General features: G+C 35.6%; 2 protein-coding genes across 2 annotated transcripts; both read right to left on the reverse strand.

Moving 5' to 3' along the window:
* Positions 1 to 1679: 1679 nt before the first annotated feature.
* LOC132175971 (dynamin-related protein 5A) lies at positions 1680 to 10794 on the reverse strand. The gene is made up of 16 exons (XM_059588071.2): positions 10455 to 10794; positions 9250 to 9313; positions 9058 to 9165; positions 8657 to 8758; positions 7709 to 7759; positions 7318 to 7379; positions 6484 to 6574; positions 6185 to 6249; positions 5410 to 5604; positions 5166 to 5285; positions 4834 to 4904; positions 4475 to 4700; positions 3754 to 3804; positions 2395 to 2623; positions 2165 to 2304; positions 1680 to 2075 (listed from the first exon to the last, which is right to left on the reverse strand). The coding sequence occupies exons 1-16, from the start codon at positions 10581 to 10583 to the stop codon at positions 1947 to 1949; spliced, it is 1833 nt and encodes a 610-aa protein (XP_059444054.1). The 5' UTR covers positions 10584 to 10794; the 3' UTR covers positions 1680 to 1946.
* A 3910-nt stretch (positions 10795 to 14704) lies between these two features.
* Positions 14705 to 20255, reverse strand: LOC132173976 (UDP-glucose 4-epimerase GEPI48). Its single transcript, XM_059585687.2, has 9 exons — positions 19746 to 20255; positions 18389 to 18438; positions 17808 to 17943; positions 17089 to 17190; positions 16630 to 16857; positions 16332 to 16410; positions 15832 to 15914; positions 15084 to 15175; positions 14705 to 14877 (listed from the first exon to the last, which is right to left on the reverse strand). The coding sequence occupies exons 1-9, from the start codon at positions 19926 to 19928 to the stop codon at positions 14784 to 14786; spliced, it is 1047 nt and encodes a 348-aa protein (XP_059441670.2). The 5' UTR covers positions 19929 to 20255; the 3' UTR covers positions 14705 to 14783.
* Positions 20256 to 22773: the final 2518 nt, after the last annotated feature.

Below are 22773 nucleotides of genomic sequence, written 5' to 3' on the forward strand. Positions count from 1 at the left end.
CAAATTCAATAGATCAACCATTAAATTTGTGGGGTCTACAATTGACTTATGTAGAGTTCACATAAATTCATAAATCTAATGATTGATTTGTAAAATAAAATAAGAGAAAAATACTGACACCAATCCTTTTTAGCTTAGCTTCAAATCACGACAAATTGAGATGAAATCATAAAGTGGTTATTTTTTGTGCCATCATCCCAACATTCTCTATGTAATCACTATATTTAGGGGTGAAATAGCGGTTGCGGTTAGCGATTAGTGGCTAAAACCGCTAACCGCAACCGCCTAGGCGGTTAGTAAATTTTACTAACCGCCTCCGCTAACCGGGTAACCGCCCGGTTAGCGGTTAACCGCTTTGGAATAACCGCTTTTTTTCTAACCGCTTTTTTTGGGCTTTTTTCTTTGGACCGATTTTGGGCCGGGTTTGGGCCGGTTTTGGGCTCACTTTAAACATTTTTTTTCTCATTTTAAACATTTTTTTTTTCCCTTTCCATGGCCATTTTAGCATTAAAAATTGCTATATACCAAAATCTTGTTGGCCACCTTCTACAAATCTACACATCATATAATATACAAATAAAATTACAACAAAATCATCACTTCACTTGTAGTCTTATACATAAACTCACAAGCAAGTTCATAAACTCACACATAGAAATAAAATAAAACACAAACAAATTCATAAACTTACAAGCAACCAAAAAAACCAACATATATGGTTAAACTTGAAGCTTGAGGCTCATTTCAATCGACCAAAAAAAGTTCATAAACTCACAACTTATTGTTATTATATATATATATATATATTTAAAAAAAAGCGGTTAGCGGGTAGCGGTTAGCGGATTTCCAAAACCCACTAACCGCTAACCGCAACCGCCTAAGCGGTTAACGGTTTTTACTAACCGCTTTCAAAGCGGTTAGGCGGTTAGGGGTTAACGGTTATAACGGTTAGCGGTTGCGGTTAGGCGGTTTTAAATTTCACCCCTAACTATATTAACACAACTGGTCAAGTTAATTGGATTTCCTCGCCCTAGTCGAGTCTTATTATTTGTGCTCTGTTTTGCTTCCTCGCATTGGCTTTCATGGTTTGGTCAAGACTTGGGATTTGAGCTTACCATCCCAATTCCCGACCCAAATCATAGGCTCCTGAGTTCGTATTATTAATATGAGTTTGAAGGGTAGTGTTCTCCAAAAGTTTTAATAATGGTAGTACATTAAATGCAATACCCTTCAAAATGCACTAAATAGAGGAAATAGAAGAATTTTGAAATGGAGAAGATCCTTTTCCATTATATAGTTACTTGACATTTTTAAAACACCTCTAATAGAGGAACATACAGCCAATTTTGAAAGGTCTTATTATAAACCTCTTCGACATATGAAAGGTTGCATGTCTCGAGATGCCCAAACAGGTCCCCAGGCTGCCAAGGTGTGCAATTTACCTGCTCGGACACCCAAAACCCTGCACACCTCTCTCTCATTCCACATGAATAGTTATTCCATTCCTGACTCTAATCCGTGTACCAAACCTACCCTTCCAGTTTCCAAGGCACTGCAAATTTATAGAACCACAAAGAACACCAACAAAGATATTTACGGAGTTACTGTAACAGAAAATAATCTAATGGGTCGGTTGTACCATTGAACATGAGCACTGTGCTGGTTTACCAATATTTAAATTGGGTTAAAAAAATAATACAAACTATATATAATAGGGAGAAGCTTGTTCACAGGCATAGCACAAGCACAAATGGAACAAGTGTAAAATATGACACGTTCCTATATGGAGACAATGAATGATTTCAGCTAGTAATAGAGGGCAAGCACCTCTTGGAAATTTAACACAACGAAAAATACAACAAAATACCCCCATCTCCCTTCCCCAGTATGACTAGGTGACGTCTAGCCAAATTCTTCGTGCAAAAAGATATGATACATATACCACTTTACTTGGACCAAGCAACTGCATCAATTTCTGCTTGTGCACTCCTGTACAACTCCAGCCTCTTTGCAAGACCAGTACGTCGCTCCATGATGGCCGGGTCCTCGTTCAATAACGATGACAAACGCTTGGTCTGCATTAGGATTTTAAATTCAATCACACTCAAGATCAAATTTCACACAAGCATATAGTGATGACGACGTGAAGGGATTGATTTCTCACCTCCATTTTACCCAAGTCAGTGAAGAAATGGTCAAGTAGGCTTCTTTTCGCCTCCCGTACTTGACAATAAACAACGGACTTCGGGATTGAGTTTCGCAAACTTGCACAGACCAGATTGACATAAGACAAAACAGTTGACCCTGTTTGTACATAATGTCACCTTGTGAGGAAACAGAGGAAAGATAAAAGCCAAGTTCAGGCACAATATGAATCATTGTAGTAAGACTCACCAATTCGCCTAAGATATGAATCATTATATCTATCAAATATTGAATGTGTTGGGTTGCCGCCTTTCTCAATATCTTGAGGAAGCTTCCGGAAGAATTCAACTGTCAAGTAACTACACTCCATATCAACCAGCTGAAGTGTTGCTTTTTTGCTTTCGTCCCTCATTCTGTCAAGTGAGTCAACAGCTGCATTTCCAACCTCTACTCTTAGGCCGGGATACTGCTTCAATTCCTGTGAGTCCAGCAAACTAAACTAAGGAAACAGCTTGAAAAATTATGAACCTCAAGACAAGAGAAGGATAAAGAAGCGTAGAAAATAGGGAAGACGGGTATCTAGTGCCCAATTTCTTTTATAAATTGGAAAGAAATCAAAGAAAACCTTCTCTGAATAATTTCTAAGCAGGAAAATTTCAGTTTGTTTTTTAAACGAGCTACAAAGCCACCGTTGCAAACAGTACAATGGGAGAGTTATAATCTTCAGTTGAAGCGCACATGTGCTGGTGCACGTGTCTAGTAGGTGGGTGTTGACAGGCTTGGGTGTACGTGCATGTGTGTTGTTATTGGCCAAAATACATTAAGTCTTCTAATTAAGGCCAAAACCTTGGAACAAGATTTTAGTAATGACCAACAGATTTACTAGCTCAGATAGCAAGCAGCTTCCCCAAGTTTAAGATAATATCTGTTAGTTACGTCAAACTTAAAACTTTTAAATTTTAAAACCATGCAAAAACTTACATCAGCTGTTAACCGTTTCCCACACATTCTTCCAATTAATACTTCTGGTATTCCAAAGTTTGTAATATTATACATTGAGATTCCTAGTGGGATTCCATTTTAATTTTCCAATAACTCAATACAAATTTATATGAATCCATAATGTTTTATTGCAGTATCAAATTTTCTACAAACTTTCAAATTTTCCCTAAATCATCTGGAAAACATTTCCACTTTTATTAAATAGACAAAAACAGAATTATAAACCTAGATTGCAAACTGCCCAGACTTTTCTTATCATCCTTTCTCCCTTTATAATCAAAATGCAAAATTTGTTGCTGACTTTTTCTTCTCTCTCTCTCTCTCTCTCTCTCTCTCTATATATATATATATATATATTATGCTAGGGCCTGATTTGTTGCTTACACAAGAGAAGCACTTTGCACGGTTAAAATTATTATTCATGGTCATGTATAATAATTATATCAAGTTAATTTGAGAAACGCCTAAAGTTTTTTCTGCACAACTTTTTAAGTATATTGAGCTAATGAAGAGGAGGTCAACTAGTTAGATTCATCACACAAAACTTCAAGAAAACACAAAGGGCAAATACAATGGAAGCAATAAAAATTGGTATCAGGAAAATACCGGAGTTTCACTGATTGCCTTGTGAATTAGATCCTTCAGTAAAGCATGAACCTGGAATCAAGAGAAAACAAAAATGACTCATCATGAAGCAAGCATCATGATTCAGCAAGGACTCAAAATTTGGATTTAAAGGAAATTCAAAAACTTTACAGACACAAGGTTTTGGGTAAAAGTTTTGCATTATACACAAATCAACTAGATTTTTTTAAGAAGGTCAAGGTTTAAGCTTTTGGCCAGAGCAGGTTGAGGTTTTCTCAAACCAAAACTTCGGACCTGAATGTCCAATTTCTCCATTATCTTCCATCTATGCTTTATCTTTCAATGCAGCAAGCATTCAAACTACTGGGAAAAAAATACTATATAAATAAGAAGGCCCATCTACTATGAGTGAATGGTCTCTGTTTAATGATTTTATCATGAGGTTGATACTGCCAGAAAAGTTCAACTTCACAACCAGCTTTAAACAGGTATGACACTTTTTTGCTATACATCCTAGATTATGTTTGATGGTGATGCTAACAGAATACTCAGGAACTATCTTTTAAAGGGTCTACATTGAGACATAAAGAATAAATGGAACCAACTCAGTTAACCTTAGCTACATGCAAAAGCACAAGAAATAAGACACAAACAAAAAGATAACTGACTATAAAAGGACATGAAACAAATAAGTACAAATTTGAACGTTTAATACATTCTTCTTCTAAATTTTAATACATACCGCATCAACAGCTGCCTCAGCAGGACCTCTGATGCTAATTATTGTAGATTCTATGAGACGACGATATCCCTGTTCAGGAGCTATTAAGTGAGGTTGGTATCCATCAGCTTCAGTTATGATCTTCCGTATATTTTCCATTGAAAGTTGCTTGTCAAATTGCAACCTTTTAAGAGCAGCAGGAAGCTGATTATCAAAAACATTGTAAATCTTGTCACCACCAGGACGCCTGTAGACAACAATAAACACAACTAATTTATTTTATTTTATAACATGGATATATAACACAGAAGCCACATTGAAGCAAGCGGGGCAGAGCCAATGCCCATAATCAAGGAAGATGGTTAAAGTAAGAAACTTACACGCCATCAAGATGCTCCTTGTATGTTTGATCGAAAGCGCGACAAATCTCCATGATCATGTACAACTTTCCCTGCATATCATAAGCTGAAATCATTAGCAAATGCTGCAGGATTGAGGATCTCCTATCAAACCCCAACAACTCCCTCCCCCCTGGCAGGCCCTTCTCCCATGACCCTCGACACAAAAAAGGAGGAAATGTGTGCGTGTGTGAGGGAGAGAGAGAGAGAGAGAGAGAGAGAAAGAGCCTTATAATTATCAAGCTTGACATTAACAGTAGATACAGATTTTAAATGATAAAGCAAGCCAAACAAGGTGAAAAAGTCAAACTTACTCCAGCATCTGTAGCAATGGGCTTTCCAAGACGACTTAGTTCAGTTTCAATTTCAATAATTGTTTTGTTAATAAGGGACTGGATGCCCGGGATCCTGGACTTGATTACAGTTTCTAAATGCTGAAATATGAACCATATGATTAAGTCATGATATAAACAATTACAACAAAATTAATGGTAAATATATCAAAAATAAAACTGCCTTGGTTATTCCAAGAAAAGAAAAGAATATTGATGTGCCCACCTTTGAAAGCATCTTTGCTAGATGCTCAGAACCCATTCTGGGAGCTAGGTGCTTGTACTCTGGGGTACTAGCGAAATACTCACGCTCTCTACGCCGAGCAGCAATCATGTCAACATTCTTGTTAATATCCGCTTGTGAGCGGTTCACAACACCAATCCAAGGAAATTTCAGCCGATAAGACCTCCCTTCCAACATCTAAGCAACCAAAAGAATGCGACTCAAAATTTAGATATGCAAAAGGCATGTAATGCTTCGAGCTATAAAACAATGCAGGCTTCCTCTAAGACGTGTATATTTCCACACTACTGGATGAGTATATGCATATTCATGTATAAATATTAGCTAAAGATTGTGGCATGCACTGGAGTACCAGATCACAGTTAAAGTTCAGATATCTAGGAAACAAGGACGACAATTGGCAAGGGTGAGGGCCCTTGGCATAAGAGTTGAGGTTATGAGATAACTATCCTAGCACTCATAAGAAAGTGTTGTCTATGATATCAATCCAAATTTTAAGTGCATTGTACATGCAAATGAATTGGGCCTCGTTGCATTAATATCGCCAACTTAACAAATCAGATCACCAGGAACCAGTGGACCATCTGACAGACATGATGCAGCTAAGTGGCACTCACTCCCCTTCCAGAAAATATCAAGAAAGAACATATAAAAAGATCTCACTTTATTGAACAAGTCCTATTTTTTTTTCTCTTGTAAGCTTACACTGAAGCAGTACAAATCAAACCATCCTGCATTATAGATCAAATCAACTTACATCCACCGCATCAGTACCCTTATCCATAAGATCAATCTTCGTCAACACTCCAATTGTCCTTTCCCCTGAAAAATCAAAACAGTAAAGTACTAGGACATCAAAGGAGCACCCATTTGCACATAATCAACAATCATACTGTCAAACATCGCCACCATTACAAAATCTAAACATATTATATTCCTCATTGCCTTGCATATTATGATGACAGCAGTTCCAAATATGAAAGCACCCATTAGGGTATATACGAGGTGCAAAAGAAAAAAAAATTGCACTGCCTAAAGCAATTATATTTGCGTTACCTGTCGGGTCTACTTCACGTGAGATTTTGATTGCATCAGATGTAGCAAGATCTTGATTGGCAGGTGAGATGGCAAGAATTATACAGTTGGGCTGCATAAGTACAACAACCAAAAAAATGCAACAATTTAGAAATATATCCTTGCATAACTCATGAAAAGGGGCAGGCTAAAATGCAAAAGAACTACTTCTAATGAAAATAAGGATAATTGTAAATCATATCTATGAAAAATTTACCTAATAGTGGACCAAAAATAGAAAGAATTCACATCGACCAATTAAAAAATTTGTAAATACAGAACAAATGGTCTATACAGAAAATGATACGAGCATGACAGAAGAGTATGGAACCACTGGTTTCCTACAAATTGAGTATTCAAAACTAACTCTTGAAGGATTTACCATCTTCTGGTAAATGTGATGCAAGAAAATTAGAGGCAGAAGCCCTGTACTTCAGAAAATATCCAATATAATAGATAAGGAAAGACTGTGAGGTCCTATTTAGTTTTAAATTTTCCCTTCAATTTTTCTCTAAGATTAGAAATGAAGGCAACTAAAGGTTGGGGGAAAGAAACTGGTCTCCAAAGGCATTCACAGTTTTGAGGGCCTGGAAGACTTTTGTTAAAAGTTTCAGAGACTCCATACTGGAGTACAATTCACATATTAATGAAACAAAAATCTAATCTATCATTTAAATAATAAGAAGCGTAAATCTCATCTGTCAAGCCTCTTCAAGAAATTTTCCAGGGTTATGAATATTCCAAAAATTTTAACACTGAAGTTAACTGGTTATTTCCATAGAAAAAAAAAATTCTAATACTTGTTACAGATATTACCTTCTCAATATAGGAGCGAACCATATTCTCAATGTCTAGAACGATACTGTCTGGTTGACCCTCTATATTACCAAGACAAAGCGTTAGTTACAATATTACAAAATAATGACAAAAAATTACACTTGTTTTGTTGCAAGGAAAGCAAAGAAAAAGACAGGATAGCTAACAGGTTCCAACAAAAAGAAGAAACAGCCAAACAATTGTACAATACTCAGTGAATAGGTGCTTTTCATTTTTTCCAAAAGTCAGAACCTACATATCCTTTTCATTTAGAGTTTCAAATTTCCTTTTCTTTCATTTCCTCCTGCTTCTCAGCATCGAAACAGAAAGTAACAGAGAACAATGTCAGTAAATGATTAGCATGCCAAATTAAGAGACACATGTAACTCACCAACAGCTACTTTCGTAAGCCCGGGAAGATCAATGAGCGTCAAGTTGACAACTGCCACAAAAAAAAAAAAAAAAAAAAAAAAAAAAAAAAACATAAAAATCAGAAGAAATTTAAGGTTTACAACAGATCTTCCCCCCACGGCCCTCCCCAATCCCCAACCCCCAAAAAACATGTCCTAGCACATTCTGCTTCACCATCAAACGTTGAGATATGAAAGAAGTTAACAATTAGCTATAAATACCAAAAGTACAAAATATGTGATTCAATGGTAGTAAAGAGTGTTATGCTTCAAATTGAAGGTGCTATATAATAGGATAAGAGCAAGTCAGAAAACAGTTAGTGAGATTATATATATATACGGACCATGATTCAACAGAGGACATAAACATGGATGGAGCATACGGGCAAAAGGAATCACGAAACTCAGTTTTTTGAAGTAAAGCTTTCTTCAGAATACTTGAATAATTGCATTGCCCCAGTCCCCAGACGACAAAAGTGCATTCTTACAAAGGGCAGATATAGCACCCAAAAGATTTCGATAACCTCATTCCCAATAAAAAGCACTTTCTATTCTATTCAACAATGTGGCCTTCATTACATCATATTATAATGCACGGAAGAATGAAGACATGACCCAAGTTCCAATTAATGGTCCAAAATGTGAATCTAGGCCCATAGCAAAACGACATCAACTTTTTTTTATAAGTAAATGGAATTCATTAAAAATAGGAAAGGTGCAACCTAAGTAAACAAGAAGTATAGAAAAGAAACACATAACGGAAAGAATAAAAAATATATATATATATATAATAAAAAAAATAAAAATCTAGAAAATCATGAAAGATCGTATCAAGTAAAAATGTTTCATGCATAAACATAAAAGATACATCCAAATTCAAGCAGATTCAACCAAAAAACAACCAAAGAAAATTTGGATCCTGGCCTTACCATTAGGAGAATATATACTAAGATGAATCGGAACACTAGATATTTGTTTGCTGCGGCCCGTCTCTCTATCAGTCTCATCCTGAATCTCCTTCCTTACAGCAGCTGTTCAAATATTATTAATGATACAGTGTCAAATGAAACAATCTCGTCAATAGATACATTCTCTCCCTCCCCACAAGTGGTTTGTGCCCATGTGTTTTCGTGAATCTACAGACTAACACAAATAAATGATATTGGCCACTGATGCCTCTACGTGGTATGATACAATAGGATGTTATATATGATGATTAAACAATCTGTTTATAGTGGCCTAATAAACAAAAAGAGAACGTAAATGGCATTTTCATATATCAGAACCAATCCAGAAATTTAAAAACTTCAATGAGGATAAAGAGATATACCAAAATCAGTGAATCGTTTCCTTGGAAGATGGAGAAACTCTGCATATTCTCTGCTTCCTTCCTCAGTCTTATGTAGCTGCAAGACAAGTGGCCTTCGAGTAACAATCCCTGCATAAAATTTGCATTCATTATTTTGCCAATATTCAACAAGAATCAGAAAATATATATATATATATGAATGCAATAATTTACCAGATCCACGAGGTAAGAAGTCCTTTCCAACAACGCTCTCCAACACTGACGACTTCCCAGAGCTCTATGAGACAAAAAAGAAGAGAACGAAACAATAAATTTTTGCTCAGGCATGGATAGAAAGCAATAAGTCCTGTTCAAAGTAATATATTTTTGACAGATAATCAAGATTTTTCCCTTTTCAAAAACTTCAAAATGGCATCTAAAGAGCCCTGAATGCATAAAACAAAATGACAAAAACAACCATTCTTCCAAGTCCTCATATTTCACACAATAATTACAATGTGATTACCAAGTGCATTTGAGTATGGAATCAAATAGAACCTGGTAACCATAGACGTAAACTAAAGGTGATGTTTGAATTGAGACACCAAGCCTCATCTACAGCTCTATGACATTTCAAATGAGACTCTCAAATTGTTCACTATCCGCAAATAGAACCTGGTAACCATAGACGTAAACTAAAGGTGATGTTTGAATTGAGACACCAAGCCTCATCTACAGCTCTATGACATTTCAAATGAGACTCTCAAATTGTTCACTATCCGCCAGACAACTTCGAATACCAAACAATATCTATCTAAGAAAGGACCAACTTAGAACCTTAGAGCGATTTCAAAGTCATTTGACATGCAAGCAACGGAGTTATGAGACTTAAATGCTGATCACAATTGTGTTCTTCATAAAACAACAATAAAATGAAAACTTTGAAAATTCAAAACCATAGCAATGAGCAGCAAATCACCATAACTATGAACTTGTTAGTAACATTGATTCTTCAATTTTATTTACACAGCTTGATAAATCGAACTAAATCTCTAATAAGATTGCTACAAAATCCAATAACATGAACACACTTTCAAAAACAAGTAGCTTTTCACAAATTCTACAGGGATTGAAAAATATAAGCGCGAAGCCTATAGAAAACGAACAAGCTTCAGCTCTCTCAATGCAGTGGTAGAAAGGGGAGATCCAGAGCTGTAATTTCAAGCAGCTTGATAAATCGAAAATTTTCTAATAAGATCGACACGAAATCAACAATACGAACACGCTTGTGCAAACCAATATCGAATCCTTCAAAAATACTACAGAGAATGAAAAAATATAACTATATAAGCTCGAAACTTATAGAACACGAACAAGCTTCAGCTCTCACTATGCAAGAGTTGAGAGAAAGCGAGAGAGAGGGAGGGATCGGAGCTGACCTGGCCACCGACGACGGCAATCGAGGGAAGCGAGTCCCAGAGAGTCGGCAACGTACTGCCTTCTCCGTGGTCACCGAGCGCGGTACAAGCTCTCTGGATTTTGTTCACCAAAGAGATCAGGTTCTCCATTTCCGATCGGAGCTGAGCCTTTCACTATGGCGTCAGATTCAGATCGACCGGATCCGACGGCCAGAGAGAAAGATCTGCGAATCTGACTCGCTGACTCTCAGACACAGAGAGAGAGAGAGAGAGAGAGAGAGAGTTTTGTGTTTCAGTCTGTTTGAAGTTTGTGAAGAATGAAGCGCGTATTGGATTTGGAATTTGGAGTTCACAAAGAAGGAGTCTTGACCGGCCAGCTGCAGCAAAAAATATATATATATTATTCGAATATTAGGAGAAACGCTTGGGTTAAAAGGTGTATTGTGGCTTTCAAATTTCAATGCATGGAGAGTATCTTTATTATTTTTAGTTTCTCTCTTCAAGGAAATATTTAATCGATTTAATATAATAAATAAAAGTGGTTAGATTTATTTGAATAGTGATTTATATAACACTGGCGTGCATAAACAATGTACACGCCAATGTTATAATATTATAAAATATAATTAAAATAATATTTAAACAGTAAAATAATATATATATATATATATAATATTGGCGTGCACACTGTTCATGCACGTCAGTGTTATATAAATCACTACTCGATTTATTTACATTTTCACACTTTTAAACGGTTACACTTGATATTTTTATAATTAATATTAAATTGATATAATTAATCAAGTAATATCATATTATGATTTATTTGGCATTCAATTTTTTTTTTTTTGTGATATATTTGTAAAATGGATTAAATTATTATATTTTGAACAGAATTTTGAAGCAAAAGGAACAAAAAGAAAAAAAATGTAAAGTCCAATTAATCTCCTCAAACTACCACCTCAATGACAATCTACTCTCTAAACTACCAAAACAATGACAATGTACCCCCCAATGCTAGTAAGATGATGAAATTACTCCTATAAAATTTTCAATAAGACAAAAATACTCTTAAAATTTTGAAAAAAATTAAATTAAATTTTAGTATTTTTGTTTTATTTTAATAAGGGTAATTTCGTCATTTTGTTAAAATTAAGGGTACATTGTCATTGTTTTGGTAGTTTGGGTGGTAAATTGTCACAATTGATAATTTGGATAGGTAGATTGTTATTGGAATGGTAGTTTAAGGGGGTTAAGTGGACTTTAAAAAAAAAAAAAAAAAAAAATTGGGTGCAAATAAGATGTTAAAATATGGTATATTTTATTGGATTATTAGAATATATCAATTTAAAATTCAAACTATATAAAACTTCCATACTTAAGAAATCGCAAGCCAAACAGCTCTTGGTTGAAATATATAATCAAGAACTAAGAAACATATATTATTAATTATTTTAAAGTTATAAAAAATAATAAATCTAATAATTTAATTTAATAATTTAAGTTTTAACCCTCCCATACTTTAAAGATTTCAAAATTGTGATCGTTATGTTTATTCAATAATTTAATCGATCATAAAGTAGTTGGTGCCCCACTGCCCCCACAAAATTTGAACCAATATTTTTGAAACATATATGGCCTACCATCTTTTGAAATGGGAGTTGAGCAACTCATGCTTGCGGTACTAGTGGCAACCATTTAGCGACTTGTTTGGCAACCACTTTATTGAGCTTTATGAATAGTCCATAAAATACTCATGCAGCTGGTTGTATAATGAAGGAGTGCCACAAACGGCACTTTATCGAGTGGATGAAACTAGTTGGACGATCCAAAGTTGCCGTCATTATTGCAGTTTTCAAGAATGACAAAAAAGATAGGCACCAGTTGACGCAATTACCCTCAGGATCTCATTATTTAAAACTCGTTTAAAATTGCCTCTGAGAAATAAAACTTTTAAATCAAAATATATTTTTTGACAAAAGTTTTGTAAGCTTTGATTATTTTTAAAGTAAAAAAAAAAAAAACAAAAAAAAAAACACGTTTAAAATTTTTTACGAAACATTTCATTTTATGTTTGGCACGGCTTTTTAAATACTAAAAATATTTTTTAGACTCTCTAACGTAATCTCAACCGGCCCTTAATACTTATAGTGACTCATTATTCAAAATAAACCATGAATCTCAAAAGTCTGAGTGGGTTTGTATAAGTACTTATCGTGACTCATTATTCAAAATAAACCATGAGTCTCAAAAGTCTAAGTGGGTTTGTATAAGTGGAAGTACTGTTGGCTTTCTATGTTTTCTTTGCATTTTCATTAATATCATGTTATGATTTAAGTGCAATTTTAACCATATATGTATAAGTTATTGGACAGTCTCCTCTTATAAACTAGTTTTTAATTATGAGTTCTACGTAAAGTTTGTATTGGAATCACAATCAGCTAACCACGTCGAGTATGAAATTGAACGCAGTTCGTCCAATATGAGATCTGTTGATGCAATTTTTGGTCCGAAGTGTTGCTAGTCTGCAATATTTCTTTCATGGTTGAGCTTCGAGTTGAATTCCTGCAAAATGAGAACACGATCAGAGGGTCTTCGGTTGGGGCCAAAGACTCTCCGATGCTCAAGTTAGCATCTTGTATGTGGATGAAAATATGTAATGATAATACGCTTCTAATATGAGATAATTTGTGTGTGAGGTGAGATATGTGAAAGGGAGAGAGATAAGAGTCTCCTCGAAAGAGGGAGATGTGTGTGAGAGAGTCTAAGTTCTCCTGGAGAGGGAGACCAAGAGAGGGGGTCCAAGTTAAGGAAAAATGGGGAGCTTTCTCATTTTATAAGCCAATAGTGACACGTGTCATCATATGAATGGACAATGACAAAACAGTAAATAAATATAAATAGGTGGGTATATTTTATCCCTAGCAAGATCAAATGGGTTGTAGTTTTTTGGTTGAGTCATGGAGGAGACGGCCTATAGGTTGGATTAAAATGCATTGACATTATATACGAGATAGTGTAAAGTTATTGAATACTGATAAGTGCGTGAGGCTACCATTGATTGAATGGGTTGCGACTTTGCGGTCGAGTCATGAAGGGGTAATCTATAGGCTAGATTAAAATGTCTTGGTTACTATGTATGCGCATAATGTTAAGTCATTGAATATTCTTCGATCATGTATTGATCTTTCATGTGGTTCAAAAACCTATACTGGGTATATAATTGTCAATGCAGAAACATTAAGCAATGTTGTTAAGGTTGGTGGACTTGTTTCAATCTCTGTCTCCCTCCATAAAAGTTTTGAACCATTCTTTTCTTTAGAAGCCAACATGGCCTACCAGAGCATTTAAAATGATAACACAATTCTAAAGGAGAAGCAACAGTCCACAGCATTATGCTCAATTTGCTGTAGCACCTCAAAAGAATTGTGTACTTCCCATATTCAAACTAGAAACAATTGTCAAACGACCCTCACCTGCACTCAGCTTGGTTCCGTTGTATCACAATCATAAACTTCGTCCCCCACTTCAAAACCTAATCCACCGCCCATCAAACAGTTCATGATAATGCCAAGATTAAGGCCATATTAATGGCCAAGATCATGCCATGTCATCAACTCAAAAAGAGAAAACACAAGGACAAAAAGATAAAATGTTATCAAACACAGCTGAATCCCCTCCTCACTCCTCCGTGACCACGGCCAGCCAAGAACCTCCGACCGTGGGTCAGGACTCGCATGAAAAGGGTCACAGAGGAGAGAGGATGAGAAGCCGGCCATGGAGGCCCAAAGGCCACCTCCATGGTTGTGGGTCATGGAGGAGAGAGAGGAATCTAGCAGCCAAAGAGAAGTAACAAGCTATCTCATCTTTTTGGACCCATAAAATAGTACATAATGAAAATTGCTTACATGACAGTTCGTTTGGCTCTAGATTCACACCATTATGTTTAGTTGCCAGTACCATCACAGGAAAAAATTGTGTACTTCTCATATTCAAACCAAGAATAGCTCTAATGTCTATAGAGTGAATTAGAGATGCTGGCTTGAACATCGCCAATCCACAATCAAGCTAGTGATGAAGCAAAATATTCAGGAAAGAAAAAGTTGCATTTATATTAGATAAAAATGGTTATGTCCCACTAATGTGTAAGGGGGAGACATACTAAAGCTTTTATGATGGAACAAAGAAACAAAGATTGCTTTGGCTTTGTAAACCTATAATGTTAACACCACAATGACTATCAGCTTAAAACTCCGCCAACAATGGTCAGGGAAACCCTAATCTCAGGAGGCCTCAAAAGCATGACACCACGGGTGACAGACAACTGCAGAGCTAAATAAAAACAAAGTTCTAGTTCTTGGAGTCCGGAGATCCATAGCCATAAGGGTTTTTGCTGGCCCAGTTCCATTGATCCCGGCACATCTCGTTGATGCCGTATTTTGCCCTGCAAGGTCATCAAGCTTATAAGAAAGATGCAATGCAAAGCTAAAGTCATCACAAGTAATTTCCAACTTTATTAAAGGTCAATTTTGATTCATAAAACATAAAAGTTTCAAAATTTATGAGGATGAACATTAGCTACGTAATGAATACTTATTTGCGAGTAAATTTAGTACTTTTTATTTTTTATTTTTTATAACAAGCACTTACTTCCAATTCAATTCCTTTTCTGCTTTCTCTGTTGATGCATAAACAGTTTCAGCATCACCGGGTCGCCGCTCAGCCATTACAAGTGGAATTTTCTGGAACAGTAAAATATTTTACACATTAAGAGCCAATTTGATAGTAAAGGTCAAACAGAAGCAAGAAATAAAAGTGAGGAACGACGCCCTATGTTCTTCCAAGGTATGTGCAATCAGAGACTAAACAAAGGCCTACACAAATATCCATGTTCATGGCAAGGCCAATTCCAACCCTACCAGATTAAAAGATCAAAAGTATAAAATTTTCACAATCACAACTTTTGTAATTAGATGGGCCAACAGCACTCATCCAGATGGTGGCTATATTAATGTCATAATGGGTGGGAGTTTGCAAACTAATCTCATTCATGTCAACTTTGCTTCACATCTTTTCACAAACCTTCATATGGTATATGCAGACAACACTTCACCTCTACCCCAGATTCAAAGGACATATATATAAGGAAATACTCACATTTAATAAGGAATTCGACTCCAGTTACACATGTTCCAACCACAAAACCTAGACTTTGACGCCCAAATATAATAGACACCCAACTCAAAAACGGAGTACAAGTGATAATTGATTGACATGAACTACTAGGTTCAGCAAAATGAACCCTCAAGCAACTATTCTATGGAAACTATTTTTTTTGGGTAAAAAGTACAGGAAGAATTGGGGGACCGGACACGAGAAAAAATTTCTTTATTTTTACCTTTCCAGATGCCTTTTCAAATGCAGCAACCATCTCCAGAACTGATGTACCTTTTCCAGTTCCCAAGTTGTAAACCTCACAACCTGTAGAGACATATTACAAATCAGATACATTAAAGACTACAAAAAAACTCTATCCTCAAGGATAAACATCATATGGACCTTCGTTCTGAATTACAAACAATTCATCAACAACTTGTCAGATTATGACCTTTTTATATATCTACTACTAAATATATTCCTACAATACTTGGAGCAAGGGCAAGATTAACAAATGTGGGGGAAGGAATGGTTGACAGTAAGTTGCAGAATATAAGGACATTTGCAATGCATGGTACACGTTCAAGACAAGCTGGCAATGACAATATAGAAAAATAACCACAAGCCCCTAATATTCTAATACAACCAACCATTTGACGCAGAGAGAAGGATTTTGGAGAGAGTCAACAAGCACAAGACAAGCATAGAAAAGAAAGAACAAGCCAATCTCATAGCACATACCTATACCAGGCTTATCCAGCTTGCACAAAGCAGCAATGTGCCCGTCAGCTAAATCAACAACGTGAATGTAGTCACGCACCTGAAACGAGATGAGCACCATCAGCATGGAGATTCTATCAAAAGTAAGGACTAGATACTGAGAAGGAAACATAATACATGCAGTAACCCTAAATATTTCTACAACACCGCATGATTAATCCACAAAATATGGCTTAACATTCATAAACTAAGTGTAACAGATAAGAAAATGGATGCCCAGCCAGCAATGGGAAAATTCGATCAAATTAAAATAGCATACCCCGGTACCATCCTTAGTTGAATAATCATTTCCAAAAACTGTTAGGGCTGGTCGCCTGCCAACAGCAATTTGCTGCACAAAGGGCATGAGGTTGTTTGGAATTCCACGGGGATCCTCACCAATATCACCACTAGGATGTGCGCCAACTGGATTGAAGTATCTTAGCAACATGATCTTCCATTCAGGGTCCGAGCCGTAGATATCACGACAAATTTCTTCAATGACAAGCTGAAATATGACGCTCATCAGATACCATTAGTATATTCTAAGTAAGAAGATGCTTCTCAATTAAGCTTTAAATTTGTGGGACACCAACAATGCCAGGGACGAAAACAGGGTTGGGGGGGGGGGGGGGTGTGTGGGGGCTCAAAGGACCCCCTAAGTCTTCTATTTTTTATCAGATGCATGTCTGGTATGCTGCCTACTAAGCTAAGTGCCTAATAAATGTTTACTACATACCTTGGTTCGTCCATATGGGTTTGTTGCAGAAAGGGGAAACTCTTCTGTGCATGGGACCTCCTTCGGCCAACCATAGACAGTAGCTGAAGATGAGAACACAAGCTGAAATAATTCAAGAATATGAAAATCAGTCAAGTAATGTAAAATGCACCATCAAATCATCATTTATAACATAAATAGTACAATAGGAACAGCTCACAGTTTACATTCAACTGTCATTATTAACAGAATGAATAGCATGTCAGACTTCTTCTTTTTTCCCTTTTAAAATGATGGAAATGAGGTTCTAAGGCTGATGCAAAGAATATAAGCAGGTCGGACATTGTTATGTCTCAACTCAACTAGAGACAAGTTGAAGAAAGCAAGACAGTACTAGCATTAATGACATTAACAGAGCAGTGGCAAAAGCAAAACAACACTAAAGCTAACAATTTAAAGAAGAAATCCTAACAAGGCAAACTGTTGCCTGGGATCTGGTGGAAGACACTCTAAATAGAGAACAATGGCACAAGATAACAAAAAACAGTTTCTATTGAAGACTACCTAAATATCCATAAAACAAAAAACATAATAACAGACAGAAAGGAAGCGGAAAAATTCTGCGTTAAAGAACCTGAAAGCTTCTGATTTGATTTTTAGAAAATTGAACCTTGTGCATACAGGGAAGACAGTAAATACAACTAGGGTGCCAACATGTTATAGCGCAAATTGGGGAATACCTTTTTGCATCCATGTGCAGCCATGACTTCCAACAAAGTAATTGTCCCAATTAAATTGTTGTTATAGTAGAGCAAAGGTTTTTGCACACTTTCACCAACTGCCTTCAGCCCAGCAAAGTGTATGACAGCCTCAAATCTGCAGTGCAAAATAATTAAACATGAGGATCCCATTAAAAATACAATATTATAAGTTTATATCTGCAGTTTTACTAAAATGGTTTTTTATGAGTCAAAAAAGGGTTGCTTTTCAGGTGTGAAGATCTCACTCATGCCCTTATCGTGTATGGTTTATATTTGTCTTTGGAGTAGAAACTAGTACTTACTCTTGGAAATTCATTGGCAAAAGGAAAACCACCAGAAGCAAAAGAGATTGACTTTAAAGATGTCTTGGAGAATACAACAATATTTGATGACATTTGCATAAGATGAATTGGGATGGGGGCAAGAGAGATGACTGGCAAAGTTACAATAAAATGCACATAACAATCAGATAGAAAGGACCTATCCATCTGTGTTCCTATTAAAAAGTAGGATTCAACAGATTATAAAACTGTGAGTTCTCTCATAAAGATAGTACTCACTGTGTTGAAGCAAAAATTTGTTGAAGTGCTGGTTTGTCCCGGAGGTCCACCTGCGAGTGAAAACAGAAAATGTAAAGAACAGCGCCATCAACATAACCACGCATATTTATTCAATTAGATGTTACTAAATAACACTTTGGCCACTACAATTTTTTTTTTTTTTCAAAAGGCAAACTTCTAGTTGATATATATCACACATTAGCTCACTAAGATGGTAATGGCACATGTCCATTCTTTCCACTAATCTCATTAGCAACTATGAAGTTTTAAGTCCAATAATATGAGATCTATTTCATCATCTTTGGCAGGTACTATTTAGGGGTGGCAATTTGTATTGCGTGTCGGGTTCGGGTCATATTCAGCATAGGTAAGAGATTATATAGGTCAACCATATCCTAACCCATTTAATGAAATTGGTGACTTCTCAACCCTAACCCGTTAATTTTGTGTTGGGTTTGTGAATTGTGTAAAAAAATTACAAGTCCTAAATGTCACAGATTATCGAGACATTAATATAAGACTATATAGATCAACTTTAATATAATAATTTTAATTAAAGGGATCAAACCCCTTAGCCCGACCCGCTAATTTCATGTTAGGTGAATTTCCGGATAGTGTAAAAGATTGTTAGCCCTAGGTATATACACAACTCACGAATCCAAGCAAGATTGGACCCAACACCTCACTTTCCACCCCTTACTTAAAGGGAGGACATGTTATTTGGTCCAAGGACCGTTGGCATAAGATCTAAAATTATGAATAATTTTGAATGAAAAACAAAAGGAAAACACAATCAATGACTAAAACAATAAATTTGGCAATGAACACACGAAATGATCAAACTGTAAGATTTAACAGATCAAAAGCATGGTCTTAGATCACCTCTGCACAATCAGAACAGGACTTCACAAAAAGCTAGGTGCGTAATAAGATTAAATGCGTAAAATCGTTAGCTCTATGCCTCTACTCAGAACAAGGATTCAATAAAACAAATGTAATTCAAACAAAAACATGCACATTCAGACATACGTACATCCATACATACAGACATACGTACATCCATACATACATGTATATGTATATGTACGTATAAATTGAAAACCCAATGCCTCAACCAATTTTTTTTTTTTTGATAAACAGGCACAAAATCGCAATTTAAAGCAATCTACCAATAAAACCAATCATTAACTCTCAAACTTTTTCAAACCAAAATAGCAAACTAACCAATTCAAACCCACAAAAAGAGAAAAAGAAAAAGAAAAAGAAAAAGTAAACCTTTGTTCAAATTCAAAAAAAAAGAAATTCAAATTCTCATTTGTACGAGTTATTACAGCGACAATCGTCGAAAAACAAAAACCTGGTGAAAAGAAAGGTTGCCGCCGAGATCACCGGCAAGCCGTTTGACTCGGTCGAGCGCCACGGGCGAGGAGTTGTCGAGGTTGTCGACGACGACGGTCTTGAACCCGCCCAACAGTAGCTGGAGCACCGTGTGGCTCCCAATATAACCGGCTCCGCCGGTGACCAGAATACTCTTCGCCATAATAACCGAAACACCGCTACAAAAAGTGACACCGTTGCAATAACCACAAAGCTTAGAGCACCTTTTGGTCCAAACAAGCAGAGGAGGAGGCCGATTTATAGCTGTCGCCACCGTTGTCGTTTTTGGTAACTGAACCAAATTAAACGCTTAAATTTTGGTTTTTTTAAGGAAACGAATAAAAGATAGGCTTGAGATTTTGTTTATTTGAAGGGACAGATGTGCCACGTGGGGCAGTTGGACATGGATTGTACGTAACCTTCGTCTTGTTCAGTTGGAGCTCAGATTCGGGTTTGACTGTCAGGTCCACTTTCTGGGGAGGCATGGACGGGAATTTCGGGGGTTTTTATTTATTTTTTAATAATGGTTTAAAAATATATATTTTTTAGGTTTTTGTTTGAAAATTTATTTTTATATAATATAAATTTGAGAAGTAATGGTCTAAAAAGTGCTTTTGAATTTTGAATTGATTGTTTGTGTTAATTTTTGTTTGAAAAGATTTTGTGAGTTGAATTATTTGTTAATTTTTTTTTTATTAACAAATGAGGTTAAATGACTTTTTTTTTTATAACTTAAGGTAAAATAAAATAGTCATTATTCTTTGTTTCAATTTCCATAACATATATATATATATTGATCTTCAAAATCAAATCTACGTCTTAGTTTATTACACTTGGAGTGACGGATATGGTATATATATGCTTGATCAATTCGGGCGAGAAAAACAAACTTAGGAGCTTAGGATTCGGCTCGAATAAGGTAAAACTTGAATAGACCCAAAAGGCCGATGCATAAAAAATTCATAAAAAAAAAAAAACACAAACAACAAATGATATGATTCAATCAGAAGAAAAATCGAATTATTCTCGTTTTTTGTGGCACTAAGAATAACTATGAATCCGACTTAAATTCCAAAAAAAAAAAAGAAATGAAAGTTGTATAGCATTTATGAAGCCAAAACGTGGAAGAAATGTAAATAGGCGTAAGATCATGACATAATGGAGGGACTAATGAAGGCAAGGGGTATAAAATAAATCGTATATGCATATATATGTACTTGAAGGAGGCTAGAATGAATTTTTATTTTTCTTTTAATTGATTTGATTTTCTAATTAAATGAAAGCAATGAATGCCCCCAAAAACAAACAAACAAAGGATAGCAATGAATCACTTCATGATGGGTGTCTTTTTCAATCCCATCACATAAAGTTTGAATGCAATTATTACAATGGAAATTAGATAAAGTGGAATAAATCAAATGATATTCTCTCATAAATGCATAGAAAAGCCAAAAACACAGAAAGAAAAGAAAAAAGAAAGGCGTTTCAAGAATATATTCGATTCATCAACCTCTTTTTGGTAGTTGATGAATTATAGAATAAAAATCGGATCTTAGAAGATTTGACTTTTTTGTTAAGAAAAGCCACTTTTCCCTTTACGTGGGCATGGATGACACGCAAGTCTTCTCGTGAAAGCTCTGGAGCTGCCGCCCACCGGCCCACCGCCCTTCTTTAGGTCTCACGAATAATAATAATAAATAAAAACGACCACCGGCCGTGTGATATACTTTAATACTTGTTAGGTTTTGTTTGGTTAGCTTATTTTATACATAGTTTTCACACAATCTTTGGCTTTTTGCTTATGGGTGAATTGAAGAATGATATAGTTGAATTCGGTCAATAATAAGCATTTGTTAAAAATAAATAAATTATGGAAGACTAGTAGGGGGTTGCCGGTTAGATCTCCTTGATGTTTGAGTTAACAAAGGAAAAGGGTAAAAATTCATTAATTTGAGGATAAGAGCTAGAGTGCTTTTCTAAAGAATGATTATGTGATGATACCTCAAATTATTGCTTGTTTTTTCCTTATTTGGGATGTTCACTCATGGAGTTCAACCTTATCCAATCGTGGCACTGAATCATATCTTGCTTACTAGTTATGTCCACACGCTATATTTCACATTTGTTAGCAGCCAAGATAAAATTGGGAGTAGTCATTTTCGGTGCCACTCTTTCAATATTCTTTAAGCAATTGTTGTGTTGGCACGCTATTCTTTATGGTCTGATCGAGTGTTCGTGATTTGGGCTTGATCAAATGTGGGCACCAAGTCCGCATTGTTGAACGCAGCTAATCAAATGATTATACTAATTTACTTGATTAAAATTCATTTTTAACAGAAAAATAAAGTTTGTGTACAAATATTAGGATAGATAGGATGACACATAGAATATATTAATGGGGCTGTTAAAGTCACCACCCACCCACCTTTTGCACATAACGTTATTGAAACGTATGTTATACCTTTTTCTCTTATCTTTTTTCATAGCCAAGCTTTCAACACGTTAAAGTCGAGTTCAAGGTACATCAACTTAATTATTCAAGTAATTGTCTTGGAAGTTTTGCATGCTGAGTTCAAAATCATTAGAAAAATGACATCAAATTGGTATTAACTATTCACTTTAAGTGCAGCATTTACTTGGAACATGGTGTTATGATGCTTTAGATTGTGTCCCGTTTTTATGGACACATGAGTTGGTATCACGCGCCTTCAATTACTGACATGTCATTTTTAATTGGATAAAGATTTTTAATAATAATTCGGACAACAAATGTGAAAGAATTAATATGATTCATATCTCCTAAGTAAGTTTTGGGTTGTCCGCTCACTTATTGGGATAGATAAGTCTCATAAAAACTCTTATATTTACTGTTTGAATTGCTAACAATCCAAATAACAAATTGCTGAAAATTTTTATCTGTCTCCACTTGCATCATGTGCATTGCTCGTGGTACAATATTTGCTCCCAAGGATTTGTTTAGACGACTTGTACCCTTGGATTATAAATTT

The sequence above is a fragment of the Corylus avellana genome, chromosome 3 (assembly GCF_965113065.1).
Source record: "Corylus avellana chromosome 3, dhCorAvel1.hap1.2, whole genome shotgun sequence".
NCBI classification, from domain to species: domain Eukaryota; kingdom Viridiplantae; phylum Streptophyta; class Magnoliopsida; order Fagales; family Betulaceae; genus Corylus; species Corylus avellana.